This window comes from Chenopodium quinoa, unplaced genomic scaffold (assembly GCF_001683475.1).
Source record: "Chenopodium quinoa cultivar QQ74 unplaced genomic scaffold, ASM168347v1, whole genome shotgun sequence".
Classification (NCBI taxonomy): domain Eukaryota; kingdom Viridiplantae; phylum Streptophyta; class Magnoliopsida; order Caryophyllales; family Amaranthaceae; genus Chenopodium; species Chenopodium quinoa.
In genome coordinates, this window is record NW_018742556.1 from 1,678,269 (window position 1) to 1,693,822 (window position 15,554).

A 15,554-nucleotide genomic window follows, 5' to 3' on the forward strand; every position below is an offset into this window, starting at 1 on the left:
TGCTAAACAATATTTATGGGCTTATTATTGTAATGGAAGATGGTAGCTGTGAAATTACTAATTTCATATCCTATTCTTCCCTTTTTTATTTTTTTTGCCAAAATAAGCGTTGATTTATTAAAATATGCACTTAACTTTTTTCCCAACTATACTCTTGCAATCATATACTTCAGTGCACAGTTTAACTATTTATATCTTTAATTACCGATAAACAAAAATTATGAAAAGTTGATATTTTTAAAATATTTATCGTGACGAATCTAACAAAATCTCACATGACTATATTTTTCATTACATATAAAACATAAAACACGGTTAAAGGAGAGTGTAATGTTAAAGTCAAAACGTGTCAACTAAAAAAAAAATGAAGGTGGTATAGTCATGTGGAAGAAACATTTTACTTTCTTCCAAGTTCCAACCAATCTTATTTTAAGTATGTAAGGGCAAATTTGTCTTTTTATAATATTTCTTATATTGGGCCAACAATCCTTAAATAACACCTACATTTTAGCCCAAAGAGCCCTTTCTGGAAGAATAATTTGTGGCCAATATAATGTAGTGAAAATCAATCCTTTCGGTTCATGTTTAACCACCACCAAATTGGACTGCTTCTGTTCGTAATACATGCAAGTATCGAAGAGACATAGAAAAGATTCAAGCCGGAAAAACAAACTCGAGTTGCTCAACGTATGACCTAAAATATCAGACATGGTTACACTAGGAAGCGAGCTAAGAAGAAAGAACGAGACATCAAGAATAGAGAATAATCCATTTCAGCTGCCAAATCCAAGAGTACATGATCCCGAATGCACTATATACAGAAACTAACATCAAAGGTAGAAATGGAAGCTTGTTTCCAAGAATGAAAGGATGTAGAAATTGACCCCATAATTCAACCGCCACAAGACCTAGCAAGTAGCTCTTGTAGATCCACCCAATGCCAAGGCTTCCTTTCTCGGAAATTCCCTGGTCTTCCTCTGCTCTCAGTTCGTCATTCTTCTTCTGCAAATCTTTCTTTGAATTTGTAGGTATTGACTCAGAAAAAATGGAGAAACCAAACCACATAAGAATGCAGTGCAGAAGCAGCAGTGTCACTTTTATTGGGTATTCTCTGGATTCAAACAGAAGCGGGAAGAGAGAGTAGCACGAAACTGCATAGCAGAGGTACCAAACTAATTAGTCATTCAATAAACTATAGTAAAGAAAGGAAGGCGTTTGATTGATTGAAAAAAAGGAAGGCATTTCCAAATTAATTTATTATTATACAAGCGTAGTTAGTGCATGTGATTTAAGGTTACAATATGATTAGGCTCAGTTGAAATTTAAACAATAGTAGACATCCCAAACTCCCAAAGGCTATAAGTTACATGCAAAAGTCATCAATTCTGACCAGTTTAGGATGTATCCACCTTTGCTTTGATGTCTCTAACCTCTAAGGACTCAGATTTGAGAAGCTGTAGAGCATGTAAATGGCGATCCACACCAAAACAAGAAAATCTAAGCTGGTTATGGTTCTATGCACAGCCCAACCAGATCATTGTGCACCACCACCCCCACCCCCTGGCAATACATCAAAGTTCTAGTTATACAAACCAAAGAGCCCCGGTCTGACAGGAATTAGCAACCCAAACAAAAGCTACTTTTTAAGCGAGCAACTTCACTTGTAATGATTTAGCTTTTCAAATGACTAACAAGAAAGCAATAACTGCAAGTAATTGTTGGCTTATATTTGTATTACGAAGTACATCAAGATTATATTCAACTTTTACATAGATTTCGATATCATAGATGCATCCTAATACAAGATGGGTTTGGAATTTTGGATGGACTTAAAAACTTAGCACTGCAAGATACATAGCCTACCTCGTACTTCTGTCTCGGCTTTTAACTTCAGTTCCATGAATTTTTTTCTCTCCTTTCTTAGGCATTTTATGAAGCTATCACTTATTCGAAGTGCAGATTAAAATGTGCCACGCTAAGTTTTGAGCTTTACTAGTAAAACAGAAAGGAGTTTTCTCAGTAACAACTTTTCCCAATGTTTTGTGTTTGTAGGCTTTAAAAACTTCGTAATGTCTTATCATGGTATGATCAAAACTCAAGCTATCGTTCACTGACTAGCTCCATTGAAGAGACTATAGGAGAGAAGACTCAAGAGGTAAACATATTGTGACAGGTTGTTTTTATGGAGAAGATGGGCAAGCTAGCCATTAAGCTGACCACAATCGAAAACCAAGAACAGGGGGTAGTGCAAAAATTTTGAACCGAACTTTTAGAAGTGAAGTTACCATACTACAAAACAAGTAATCACGTAGTGGACGAATACAAATCATACTATGAATAACACATAGCCTATAGGTGAAATACAATGAGAAACAAACTAGCTCCACTAGCATTTAGCATGCATATAAGAAGGCAATCAGCCCCTTTCAACAATTCTCATTATGCTGCCTAAGATCAACAAGAGTAGTGCATTACATAGCTTAAAATGGCAGACACCAATTAATTTATTATATAAACTTAGTCAATATCATGTAATGAAGCAATGATCAAATATAGCCATTAGAAAGCAAAGTCATACCTATTGAGACCAAAAAGTAATGCCGTGCATCATTTATGCTGTCCACTGCATTAATCGCCAGAGGGATAAGAAAGTGAAGTGTTGCCTTCTCATGGACATGCCAACCAAATACAAAGCCACATGAGTAAGCATAAGCTATCCATCTAGCAATCTTCCTTGGCCGAGGATTCTTCCAGGCCTTGATAAGACAAGGAGAGATGGCAAGCAAGACCATCATAAAGGTCATCAACGGAGTGACCTGTTGACAGAACAAAAAGGATATTATCACATCATTTCCTTAACAAATAATTCGTACATCTACAGTAAGACTTATTTAATCAACTATCGCAGATATACAAAAGTAAGGCCCAGGCAACATAATCATCACAAGGATTACTTAATAGTGAAAAGAAAAAAATTGACGAGCAAGTTCTAGGCAGAAGACAGGGGAAACAGAAAAGGTGCTGACAAGAGGGTTCACTTCTAAAAATTGAATGCTAATTCATACTATGCTTCGAAGTCATTGAACTCCAATATTTTACTAACACATACCTTCAGTATAAGATTTTCTTCAAGAAGATGCTACTTTTTAACCATACAATAAGGATTTTCTTAGGACTTCTCCCACCCCCAACCCCCCTCCCCCCTTCCCTCCCACCCTCCATACATAAAGTGAAAAAATAGTATGGAAACATGCGTCTTTTTCAACTAAGCCACTCAATTCATAAGTGTACTAAAATTACAGGTAAGTAGTATTAGAAAGCCGAACTTAAAGACAAGTTAAAGATAATAACCATCATAAATTTACAAACTTGAAAATAAAAATGCAACGGAACTAAAATTCTACTATTCTACCTGAGGCAGTACAGCGAAAGGTGATGAGTCCCCCACTAGCCCAGAAGTGAAAGAACCTGTTGGTCTGTGGACATTAAAACCCACTCTTCTGAGAAAGAAAGCAAGTAGTTTATCTGCCATTATGTAGAACACCCAAAAGTTTGGAGCCCAAAATGCATGGCATAGACCCCTGCCAAAAGGAAACATTCGATGGATGACTTGAAGCATCTGCAAAGTAATAACTGAACAATTAAATAACCCTGTAAGAAGAAACATGCAGTCAAAATGAGTTTTATGTAGTGTGCAAAATATAGCATAACAATCAGGGGAAGGCTCAATTAGCATCTCATATCCTTAAGACCCGAGTGCCATATGCCTGGATCAAATGAATTCTCAGACCCGAGTGCTTCATAAGAGCACTTTTCATCATCTGATGAGTACCAATGTGCCATACATGCACACAAGTTACAACTTACATCAAACAATAAATAATACCATGCCACTCGATAGATCAATTGCTAGAACTTAAGAAGACAGGAATCTCTAAGCTCACACACTTCCACTGCTACAGAATGTCATGCTTTTTATTTCAGCCCATCTCACAAAGAATGTCATTTTACCTAGGATAGCTATGAATGGATTATTTTCCTAGCTTGGCGTTTTCAAAACTTCCTATCATATGAAAATTCACACTCAGGGAAACAAGTTCATTGTTTTTGGAAATTTTATGTATTTTAGTAATTTACTTTACTATATCCCCTCAAATGGCTATTTGGGACCAATGTGTATAAATTTGTGGGTTCCGACTTTCAAAAAGATAGGGGGACACCAAAATCAAAATTTCAATTTCAACGGTAGCCTTTAAAAGGTCAATATACCCATTTACAACGTGCACCCATTTCATAAAGTCAAGGCTACCATGGACATTAATGACAACATATAATGATTATATATGGTTCCAAACAACATGATATGACCCCAAAATGTATCCCCTAGCATCTCAAGACTTTTCTAAACTGGGTCCCGAAACCTCCAAAATTGCCCAAAAAGCGTGAATTATAACCTTCAGTTTTGGAAATTTTCGACTTTTTTTTACCCGGAAACAAAAATTGTCGAGATGATTACCATAGACCCTAATACCCTCCAAGAGTCCAATTGGATGAGTGGAACCATCCAATTTGCTTTTAAGCATCAAATTTACCCGTTTTCGTACATGCCTCTTGTATTGGCTATAAGCTTTCACAGGGCCTTTATGAAGCTGACTAATGGTAGTATATGTGTCGAAACAACATTATATGATCCGGGATGCATCCCGTAGTATTCCGTGAATTTTTGAAACCAGGTCCCGACACCTCCTAAGTTGCTTCAATTTTGTGTATAGCCTTCAAATTTGGCTTCCGTACATCAATTTTTTCACCCGGCGAGATTACCTGGTACTTCCATGGGTTCCCAAAGGGCCTTGGGAGTCATAAATTGTGCCTAGAACCACCTCATTTTTCATTAATCATCATGTCTTAAGGCAAAAGACCACATACCCCATATGACAAAAATATCTATTTGTATGACTTTCAAAAAGATTGGGGGGGACACCATTAAAAACTTATGACATCCATTTTCTTTCTTTCCGAGTTCTTTGGCTTTTCCTCAGACTTTCATTTTCATTTTAACAGTATGCAGCTATTCACTTTGCAAACACTGTGTATCTAAACAATACCGCACATCTACAAGCTTAGATCAGCTATGGTATGTAAAGTATGATTCTTTGGCTCTTCGCTAAGTAATTACCAACTTGGTTCTCACAACGGCACATTTTTCTTGTATTCCTAACTCAGTAACTCCCCTATCTACTTCATCCATAGCAAATCTTCACAAGAATCACAACCTTTCAATAAAGTCGATCCCCCCTCAAGGGTTATACAACCTAAAGCTGGCTTTCACAAATTTCTCCTAACTCCACTATCTACTTCTTCATAAATAGAAAATCTTCACAAGCTTGCTTTGATTACCATGACGTAGCTCCCCTCTAAAGAAGTATAAGCTAAGGACTTTCACAAGTTGACACCATTATCTATGAGTGCTACGTTGCACATCAGAATATGTATGTCCTGTTAAAACAAGTTCTTTTTTATCAATGCACAAGCATTGTGCATCAAAGAATCTAATTTACAGCTCCTCAATACTCCATTACCCACATTCCATAAGAATTTGCTAACATCACCAACTCATAGGTAATACGTGACAATAAATAAATCAAAGTAGACGTATAAGAAACTTTCTTCACCTATATATTTCTAATTTCTCTATCACCGGCAACAATTAAAGAACTCTACTTGAAGACTAACGAGTAGACCTAATCATTCTTCCTTATGTATACTAAACCCCCCATACAATTTCCAGGTACACTGGCATTATTTCAGCTTCTCTTTCTTTGAAAGAGTAATCACATATCTCCAAACTTCTTTCATCCTTATCCTAACCCTCCATTTATCATCCCTTCAAGAATTTCTTAACCCTAAAGTTCACATTGTTCGATTCAGTATAAACAAGGTTGATCAATAAGAATATCATCACAATTCAGCATTCGCAACAGAACAGAATAGTGTTGCAGAAAGAAGCAAGGATAAAACCAATACTGTAATAACTAAACTCACACATTTTCAAATTTATACCTCCAACAAACTAACTAAACAACATAATAGTCAAACATACACCAAACATAAACATACTACTGCCACAAAGAAGCAACATTTATACCTGATCATGGTACACAAATGGCCCAAAAGCCGCCGCGAAAACCACCACTACCGCCAACCCCATCATCAAAAGCCGCCCAAAACCCTTGATCAATCCACCTCTACAATAATGCCGCAACAAATACACAAAATATACAGGAGCAGCAACAGCAAACAAATGCTTAAAACACAATAAAACCGCAAAAAAGAAACCCCCCATCAAATCTCTCCCCTCCATTAACGCTGAAATCGAAATCAAAAGCAATCCCAGCAAAAACCCGTTATACTGAAAATGCATATGATCAACAATCAACAATGCAGGTGACCAAATAACCAAAACCCAGATCAATCTCCGCTTTGTCGAATCCAATTTTCGAGTAATTCGATAAATTGCATAGTGAAGAACAAAATCGAAGACAATCACTGTGATTCTCTGGAAATAAACGACGGAATCTGCCTTGTAATTGAGACCTTCATGAAGATTAACAATGGTGGGGTCAATTTTTGCGGCGAAAAGAGAGAGAAAGAGCTCGAAATAGGCGAAAAATGGAGGGTAATCGAGGGTCCAAGGACTAGTGGTGTCGGAATACCAGTGAGAAAGAGGGAGAGAGTTGGTAATGGCGAGCCAATTGCGGTGAACTTCGAAATCTGTGCTGTGGTAAGATGGGAGTAAGAGGAGTTTGATTGAAGTGGAAATGAGGGAAAACCATATGAGTTCTTTGATGGGTTTTGGAGGTTGGTCTTCCATGGAGGAGAGAGAAATGGAGCTTGTGAAGAAGATTAACAATGGAAAGGGAAGAGGGGTTGTAAATTGAGGAATATGAATATGGTAACAGTTTTTGGTAGTTGGATCCTGAATTCACCCGTTCAATTTCATTCTCTGCTGTTTCATGTTTTCATTGTTCTTCGTTAAAACATTGTGTGTGATTTGATTATGGAGAGAGTAAATTAAGATAATATTCACAGGAATACTTGATCCGTTGACAAGGATGGTACGGTATATCGTAATGAGGTTGTGAGATCAATCGTCATCAATGGGAGCAATTAAGGGTGAAATTGTCCTTACATTTTCTCCCCCGCTCTTAAAAAACTTTGTCAAATAATCTAAACCTAATTGATTTATGAGAAGTTTTGTTTCAATAGGGCTCCTAGCGTTACAAAGACTTCTAAAGACATCGATTGGCGAACCAAGAGGACGAACTAAGATGATGACTTCAATTCTTCAAATGACTATAACAATGAGGATAGTGGAGTCGAACATATCTCAACTTCAACAAATTGCTAGGAAATGTAGATCAACCCCGAACTATATACAAATAATCGTAGCTGAGATAAAGTCGTAAAGTAAAAAGGTCAATAAAAAATAAATTTTAAACAACTTCATAAGAAAAAAGGGTAAGAAAGTAGAGGCGATAAGCAAAATTTAAAATTAATGGCTAATTGAAGTAATAATTAATATCTAACAAGATCTTTAGGGAAATTGTCATGAATTTAGACAAATTATAAGGGTTTTCACCCCCATTATAATCAATCATAATCTATAAATCATAAATGATCCAATAAATTGTCAATCACATTTAAAGATACAAGGTCAAGAAACAAGTTGAGATCAAGAAACAAGTTGCTACCTTGCTTAAATTCTTAAACAAAGAGTGGACTTAAGCCCTAACCTACAAATATGACAATTGACAACTAATAAATCATGCATAAGCTACATACTACCTAGATGATTAAGTTTGGCCAATTACCCTAGCAACTCATAAGCACAACTCAAGGAGAAGGTTAAAATATGGAAAGGCCAGAGAAAAATACTAGAGTAGAAGAAAGTGCAAATACACTTTAGGTATAAAAATCCAAAGACACCCAACCTAGCTATGTTATAATTGGGCTTTCAAAGCTAAATGGAATATGACTCAACCCACCCACTTTCACATTTTAACAACCCCTATATTCATGACCACCTATACTAGTACTTTATATTTGCCTATACCAAAGTGGCAATCATGTTTGTGTGTGACTTTAAAGTACTTATATTTAAGTATTTTATCTCTAAAAGTTGATGATTTTGATTCCTGTCTAAGATAGATGCGCCACTACTTCCAATTTTGGAAGATCAATGGTATATACTTTGTATCTATACTAGAATTTTAAAAGACTAGTTTTTTCTTGTGAGATTCTTATATCATTCCTTTTATGTTTAAAAGATTGCTATAAGCATCAACTTTACTTTTAAAAACAAGTGTAAATTTATATACATGGGTAAACACAATTATCCTTTCTCGCCAATAATCTGCCGTAACACCATATACAACTAACTATATTGAAAATTTGAAATAATGACCTCAAGTTTATAAATTGGTGTCATTGATGCTAGATCAAGTAGTAATGTGGAAATGACACTAATACCTAACGATAACTTCATAAGGATTATTTACATGTTATTTTTGTGTAATTTGTAACCTATCTCAAATCAAATCAAATCACAATACAATATAAGCATAAACATTATTAACTCCTAAATGATTTTTTTTTGGAAATAATAATTACGTAGTATTAAAATTGAATTGAATGAATAGATAAAAATTGGCTAATTATTCCAATAATTAAAATTGGGAAATAATTTCTCAAAGAACCCCACAATGTTTTTTGGTCATTGGCTAGTCAAAATCACCTTCCACAACCCAACAAAAACCCATCTCCCTTCTCCCAAAACCAAACAAATTCCTCCAAAATAAACATAAAACACAATCTCATTTGAAAGCTTCACTTCATTACTTCATCACACTTCACTCCTCACTTCTCTCTCTACTTTCTCCCTCTTCTCTCCGACTTGCGAGCCGAGCGATTCATGCTACCAAGAGCTTCACAACTCGCCGGCGCCGCCGCCTCACGGTGGTTCTCCACCATCTACGCGGCGGCGCCGGCGGAAGCAGAGGAAATGTTCAATGAAGCTTGGATGAAAGTTGTGCCCAACTTTGACCCACCAAAAACTCCTCTTTCTTTTATCCAACCTTCTCCTCCAATACCCACTTCAATTCCTTCCAAACTCACCCTTAATTTTCATCTTCCTTACTCTTCCCACCTTTCCAACAAACAGGTAACATTATAACATTAATTTTCTTTTGTTTATATTGTAAAAGATTTAATCTTGGAATATGGATTGCTTAATTATGTTCTTTTGTTTTTATATCTTACATGAATATGAATTTATCAAAATGTTGAATTTTTGGGTTTGTTGTTGGTTGGTAAATCAATTGTTTAAATCTTTCTGGTGTAAATTTCGATGGGTTTTACTGTATAGCAATTTATACAGTACTACAGATTTTTTTTTTTTTTGGTATTATTTATTTTATACTATAAATAGTAATTATAGAGGTATAAATTTCTGTTGGTACATGATTTGACTATGTTTGAAATATTGGTTCGTTTTTGTTTGCTCATTTTTTTGGTCATATGTTTGTGTCACCTTTACTTGTCAGATCTCTGGACATTGTGTGGTTGGTGTCTTGGTGAGTTGGTGATGCCTAGTAAAATATAGAGTATCACAATCAAGATTAAAATTGGTACTTCACTTTGATATTAAAAAAGAAATTCTAATCCAGTGGAAAGGACAAGTATGAAAATATTATGGAGATATGTGATTTAAGTGAAAATTAGATATTGGAATCTTAGACAAATGAACCTTCATTCATATGGCTGTTCCAGTCTTCTGTATCACGTTGTTGTTTTCGATTTTAATGTTGAGAGTTTAGGCTAGATGATCATGTCTTGTTACAGTATTGAGGTTTAATTGAAGTGCTGGAGTTTTATTGTTCTTGCTCTAACATCTTCCTATCTTTGGCAAAACCTGTTTTGTGTAAAATCATAGTATGGGACATGAAAAGAACGAAAGGCGTTTCAGTCTTATAGGTAGGAGTGAAGCTCTAGGCTGGATCATGAGGTTGTTTCATGTGGTGCTGAGCTAAAATAAACACCATACTGAGTTAAAGCTTGATTAGTTGATATTAGATATGAAGGTTCAATTCAACTCACAAAGTAGTCATAACTCATAAGTGATTTCTGTACCTAGTAAAATTTTGATGATGCAGAAATTTTATATTTTATCTGTTTTCCAGAACTACTGGATTTTCTTCACCCCTAACCAAATAATCTTATTGATTTTCTGTGGGATGCCATGGAATAAGATCCTTTCTATTTTATGTCTTTTCTGTGTAGCCTTTGAAACTTCTTGGTGTATCTTTGTATGTCTTCTTGGCAGGCTCTTACCTGATCATTGATGACTCCCAACGCTGTTTTGATTAGATATTTTGGTAAATGTGACGGATTTGTTCAAGTTAGCTGCTTTTATGCCTTCTCTTTTCTAGGTATCTTACCATATATCACTGAAATAGTCTGCTCTAATAGTCTAATTTAGACTTGAAAAGTTTGACAAAATTCAGATCTCCTGCTCTCCGCATCCTGAAGTCTGAACCAAATTGAACTTTCTGATGAAGATGTGCAATGCACGCCTAATCAACAATTCCATCATCTTTGCAATCATTAGTAAATCGTAGTTTGTGTTGCTGAAATATATGTAGTTTGAGCATGAATTTGTATGGAGTAAAAAGTTGTATCAACAAAAATCTCATGTCCCAAAACCTAATATGCAGGTTGATATGGTCATAGTGCCAGCCATAACTGGGCAGATGGGTGTTCTTCCAGGACACACAGCAACCATGACAGAGCTGAAGCCTGGCATTATCTCTCTTCAGGAAGGCAACGAAATAACAAAGTATTTTGTCTGTGGTGGCTTTGCCTTTATCCATCCAAACTCAGTTGCAGACATTATCACAGTTGAGGCTGTTCCTTTAGATAATATTGATCCTAACATGGTCCAAAAGGGGCTTGCCGAATTCTCACAGAAGTTAAATTCAGCCGCTACTGATTATGAGAAAATTGAAGCACAAATTGGAGTAGATGTCCACAATGCGCTACAGTCTGCTCTTATGGGGTAAAACTGCAGCAATATTAGTAATTGAGTATGATATTTTCCTGGGAAGTTTGCCTGTTAGTCTTCCTCGACGTAGTGTAGTGTACTAGTGGATATGCAACTCTTTCTCTCTTTGGCCAAAAGCTAGAACGATAGTGTAATTTTCTTGTATTTTTATCATGTACTATGTGGCAATGAAATGGTCAAAGAAGGTAGATTTTATTGTGTACTTTCTCCTTGTCTAATCAACTCTCCTAACATGTACTTGGTAATGCCTGCGTGGCTGTGACACGAGCAGTATAGCTCATTAAACGTGGGATACTTTGACCCCCTTCGCGGGAATATGTGAACAATAAGAATAAGGTCCATTCTAGCACAAATTTGAACTGAAGGATTACCTTCTTGCTGCTAAACAGTTTAGGTTAATTCATGGTTTAATATGATTGTTACATTGTTAGGTCTTAGTAATGCAAAGCTTTTTGGAAGAACGACAAAGGGATTTACCAGTTCCAATAAGAATAACAGTTCACATTAAGAGTATTCAGAAACATACAGAAACTATCCGAGTAGAGTATCATGATAGCATTCTAGCAAAGGGATTTACCAGTTCCAAATCAACCCAAAAGAGCTACGGTAGTAATGTCTAGTCAAAATTCAAGAAATGGCGTAACCACAAGAGTCTGCATCTGAAAGACACTGGAATTAATAACATCCTACATACAAACGCAAAATCAAAAAGAGAAAAAAAAAGGTGCAGCTCTACAACCAACTGCCAACTCTACTAACATGAACATCAAGCATGGCCTTAGTGGCACAGAACATATCAAATAAATTAAATTTAAAGGGTGCTTCACCACAATCAGTCAACCACAAGCTTTCTTCGCTTGTATCTAACCATCACCTTCCCCTTCACGCCCACTACCATGGCATTCCAGTCAATCTCTGGGAATGGAGAAATTAGTTCAAACTCAAAATTCCTTAGAAGATGGCTCCAAATTGCCTTAATTTGCAAATAAGCAAATGGCTCACCAAGGCAACCATGCCTGCCCCCTCCAAAAGAGATGTACGAGAATTGCCCTGCTAATTTATCCTCATCCCTACCAGGGGCAAAACGGTTAGGATCATAACTGTCTGGATCTTTGTATATATGTGGGAGACGGTTGGCGAATGCTGGTGAGGTAGCAACAATATGACCCTTGGGGACATCATATTCTTTACCATCTTGAGTAGTCACACTGAAATCACCATGTGATTGGCGCAACAACATAATTAGTGGAGGATGGAGTCTAAGTGCTTCCTTGATGCAGCGATGCAAGACATCCATCTCTGATAAAACATCATGGTCTACATTCTCCCCATGCTTCTTCATGACAGTTTTCTGTTCTTCAACCACAGCAGAAAAGAATTCTTTATAACGAAGAAGATATGCACCAGTCCATGTAGATGTAATGGAGCTGGTATGTTGACCCGCAAACAGTGCAGCAATCAGAAGACCTGTGACCTCTCCCTCTGTTGTTGCCCGACCATCTTTGTACTTCGAGTCAATAAAGCACTGCAACATGTCATTCTCACACTTGCCAGAGGATTTACGCGAACATATAATCCTTGCAAAAATCTCAGCTAGCTTCTTACGGGCTCTATCACGGCGGCGATGACAAGGGATTGGGAGATATGGGAACATAACACTAATGGGTTGCATCCCATTATCAAGATCATGAAATAAGGCAGACACATCGTCAAAGAGCTGGTCACGGACTTCCTGACCCAGGAGACATCTACTGGCTGTCAATATAATAAGATGCTCCAACTCGTATTTCAAATCAACCTCCCCAGACTCTCCCCACTTGGAGAAGTAATCCTATATACACAAAAAATAATAATTTTGTATAAGCAGTATAATGGTATTAGAATCAGAGAAAAGACTAGCCATATAAAAAGACTATCATTTTCAGCTTCAAAATACATCAAGTGTATTGGATATTAGGTACTGTAAGTGTTCAGTATTGCAAATGAACTCACATCACAATATCAATCACTTTAGGTAGAGGAATATGACATTCATTGCTAAAGGATGACATCAAAATTCAAATAAAATATATAGGCAGAGAATATACATCGAATGCTCTCGTCATAAATTTTGGACAAGTCTCTGAGTAAATATCATTTTAGTATGTCTCCCAGTGCGATTAGGAGAGTCATTATTGTAACCTAATATAGATCAATGAAAATCATACTGGCCATGGATTTTTACACAACTTAACAAGAACCATTGAATTGTGCAAAGCTGTATCAAATCAGACAAATTGCATTTCTCTAAAGAAGATACAAGCTACACAAAGTGAAACTAAAGGGAAAGGAGAAAAGAAGTGAAGAGAAAGACCTGAGCTTCCACAACCATCTGATCAACATAGCTCTTGAGTTTACTGGCACGAAGAGCCTCAGTAAAGAAGCGGAACTGCTCCTGGCGAACAGAGTAGTCTACATCAAAGACTACACCAGGTCCAAAAGTAGGGACATTGAAGCGATAGACCTCTTGCTGACTGAGATCAGTCTCAGGTGCCTTGAAAAAATGAGCAGACACCTCAGGACCAATCAAGAAGGTAATATTCTTATTGACAAGATTCAAGGTGAATACACTTCCAAGCTTTGGGTACTCTTCCTTCAGCATGATAATGGGGCCCTTAAGAAAGCGAAGAAGGCCACCAATGACAGGAGGAAAGGCCTTTATCACCGGAGGTAGCCGTTTTGCAGATTTCGGCATAATTAGTGCTGATATCAATTTAGCAGCTATAAGGGTTGCTACAATGAGTAGCCCCACATTTAAGAACTTACTGTCCATGATCTCTATCTCCATTGTGCTAGCTCTATCCGCTACTAAATGAAGAATCAAGTAAGAATAATCAACCAAGGAACATATATTAAGGTATGCATTCTCAAAAGAAAGGTTAGCAGAGAATTTCTAGTGTTTCAAAGAATAAGAAATGAAAAGGTCCACAAAGTTCTGAAACTCCTCAACTAAATATCTCCAAATTTCAGGAGCCATTTTCAAAACCATATGACTTCCCCAACACATAAACACAAGAGACAATCGTAAGTCTTGTATACGACAATTGTATTCCTTAGTTACAAAAATTACATAAAACTATAAAAGCCACCCCTTTGCAAAGTTCAATTTTAGGTGAATGGTGGTATACAAGTAACTCCAAGTCTCAAAACACACCAATCTGATGATATTAACTGTCTTTAGTCATTCACATGGACAGAACAGACGTGGATGTCAACTAACTTAGTTAATCTATGGTTGGCAATCGGATCGAATGCCGTCTACGACATTACCCTTTATGGCTCTCTCTATACCAAAAAATAACATACACAAAGAAAACCAATCCCACTCACTTTTTCCCAAACAACAATTTTCCAAATACTTAAGATAAGAAACCGTTGATACAGAGAAATGAAATCGCAATTGGACTCGATAAAAGCAAAGGAAAACAACAGAAATAAACAAATAATGCTTAACCAATCAAGCAGATTATCAAATAAGTAATTATATCAATCTCTAATTAATCAAATGTCAACCCAATGTATAAACTTATAAATCTAACAAAACTCAGATTATGAAGTGGCATCACACGAATAAAAAAGTAACACAATAATCTAAGATTCTCATCAAATAATAAGATAGAAACATTACCAGATCATGAAAAACGCAGAAAATTAGCAATGAAAGGAGAGTAGATGAAAATGTGAAGAGGGGTTGAAACGTGAGGTATTTGCACAGCACTAAGACATACTGTCGCTAATTGACCCACTTGTTTTTGTTATTTTTTTATTTCGAAGAACAGCTGTGGGGTTAGGCGGATTATCCCATGTATTATACTCTTAATTTTTGTTTTTATGCTTTATATTATTCTTGATTTTGTGAGATTTGAGTTTAAATTTTCATTGGGTTATTTTTTATTTTTAATTATTAGATCAGTGGTTCAGATTTGATCTAAATGATTCCAATAATCTAATTCTTTAAAGTTGGGATCTGGATGGATGGAGTGGAGTAGACTGTAGACATGGGCCATGGGGGATGAAGTTGATACTAGAGTGAACTAGTTTAGTTCGTAGCACAACGCATCTGGTCCCGAGATAGCGTGGTACGATATGCTGTGCATGTTGGGCCGTAGGTTGTGCTTGAGTCGTGTTCTTTGTTGCAAAAGTATAATGTGGGTCGATATAGTGGATACTTGTATGACAAAGAATGATAAATAATTGAACTTGATGGCTTGACCTGACATGACACGCTACTCTTTCATGGCTCAGTACCCCCATTGCCTCCTTAGATAGTGGTAGAACGACTAGGAATAAGATTTAAATCCAATTATGAGAATGATTAAGAATTGACTACTTTAGAGCATTGGACTAAAAAAATTTATGCTCTTTTAGCTCATGGCGAACTTAGCCCAATTTAGGA

General features: G+C 36.4%; 3 protein-coding genes across 4 annotated transcripts; 1 reads left to right on the forward strand and 2 right to left on the reverse strand.

Annotated features, from left to right (window-relative positions):
* Nucleotides 1-662: 662 nt before the first annotated feature.
* On the reverse strand, nucleotides 663-7,115 carry LOC110720467 (probable dolichyl pyrophosphate Glc1Man9GlcNAc2 alpha-1,3-glucosyltransferase). Its single transcript, XM_021899503.1, has 4 exons — nucleotides 6,146-7,115; nucleotides 3,413-3,619; nucleotides 2,579-2,816; nucleotides 663-1,151 (listed from the first exon to the last, which is right to left on the reverse strand). The coding sequence occupies exons 1-4, from the start codon at nucleotides 6,869-6,871 to the stop codon at nucleotides 751-753; spliced, it is 1,572 nt and encodes a 523-aa protein (XP_021755195.1). The 5' UTR covers nucleotides 6,872-7,115; the 3' UTR covers nucleotides 663-750.
* A 1,623-nt stretch (nucleotides 7,116-8,738) lies between these two features.
* LOC110720470 (ATP synthase subunit delta', mitochondrial-like) lies at nucleotides 8,739-11,321 on the forward strand. The gene is made up of 2 exons (XM_021899506.1): nucleotides 8,739-9,220; nucleotides 10,773-11,321. The coding sequence occupies exons 1-2, from the start codon at nucleotides 8,972-8,974 to the stop codon at nucleotides 11,115-11,117; spliced, it is 594 nt and encodes a 197-aa protein (XP_021755198.1). The 5' UTR covers nucleotides 8,739-8,971; the 3' UTR covers nucleotides 11,118-11,321.
* A 278-nt stretch (nucleotides 11,322-11,599) lies between these two features.
* On the reverse strand, nucleotides 11,600-15,184 carry LOC110720468 (sterol 14-demethylase-like). Of its 2 annotated transcripts, none has more exons than XM_021899505.1 (3): nucleotides 14,787-15,184; nucleotides 13,473-13,966; nucleotides 11,600-12,950 (listed from the first exon to the last, which is right to left on the reverse strand). In XM_021899505.1, the coding sequence occupies exons 2-3, from the start codon at nucleotides 13,944-13,946 to the stop codon at nucleotides 11,952-11,954; spliced, it is 1,473 nt and encodes a 490-aa protein (XP_021755197.1). In that variant the 5' UTR covers nucleotides 13,947-13,966; nucleotides 14,787-15,184; the 3' UTR covers nucleotides 11,600-11,951. The 2 variants fall into 2 exon arrangements, with proteins under 2 accessions (XP_021755197.1, XP_021755196.1); XM_021899504.1 differs by having other exon boundaries at nucleotides 13,473-13,963; nucleotides 14,787-15,182.
* Between the last annotated feature and the right edge of the window lie 370 nt (nucleotides 15,185-15,554).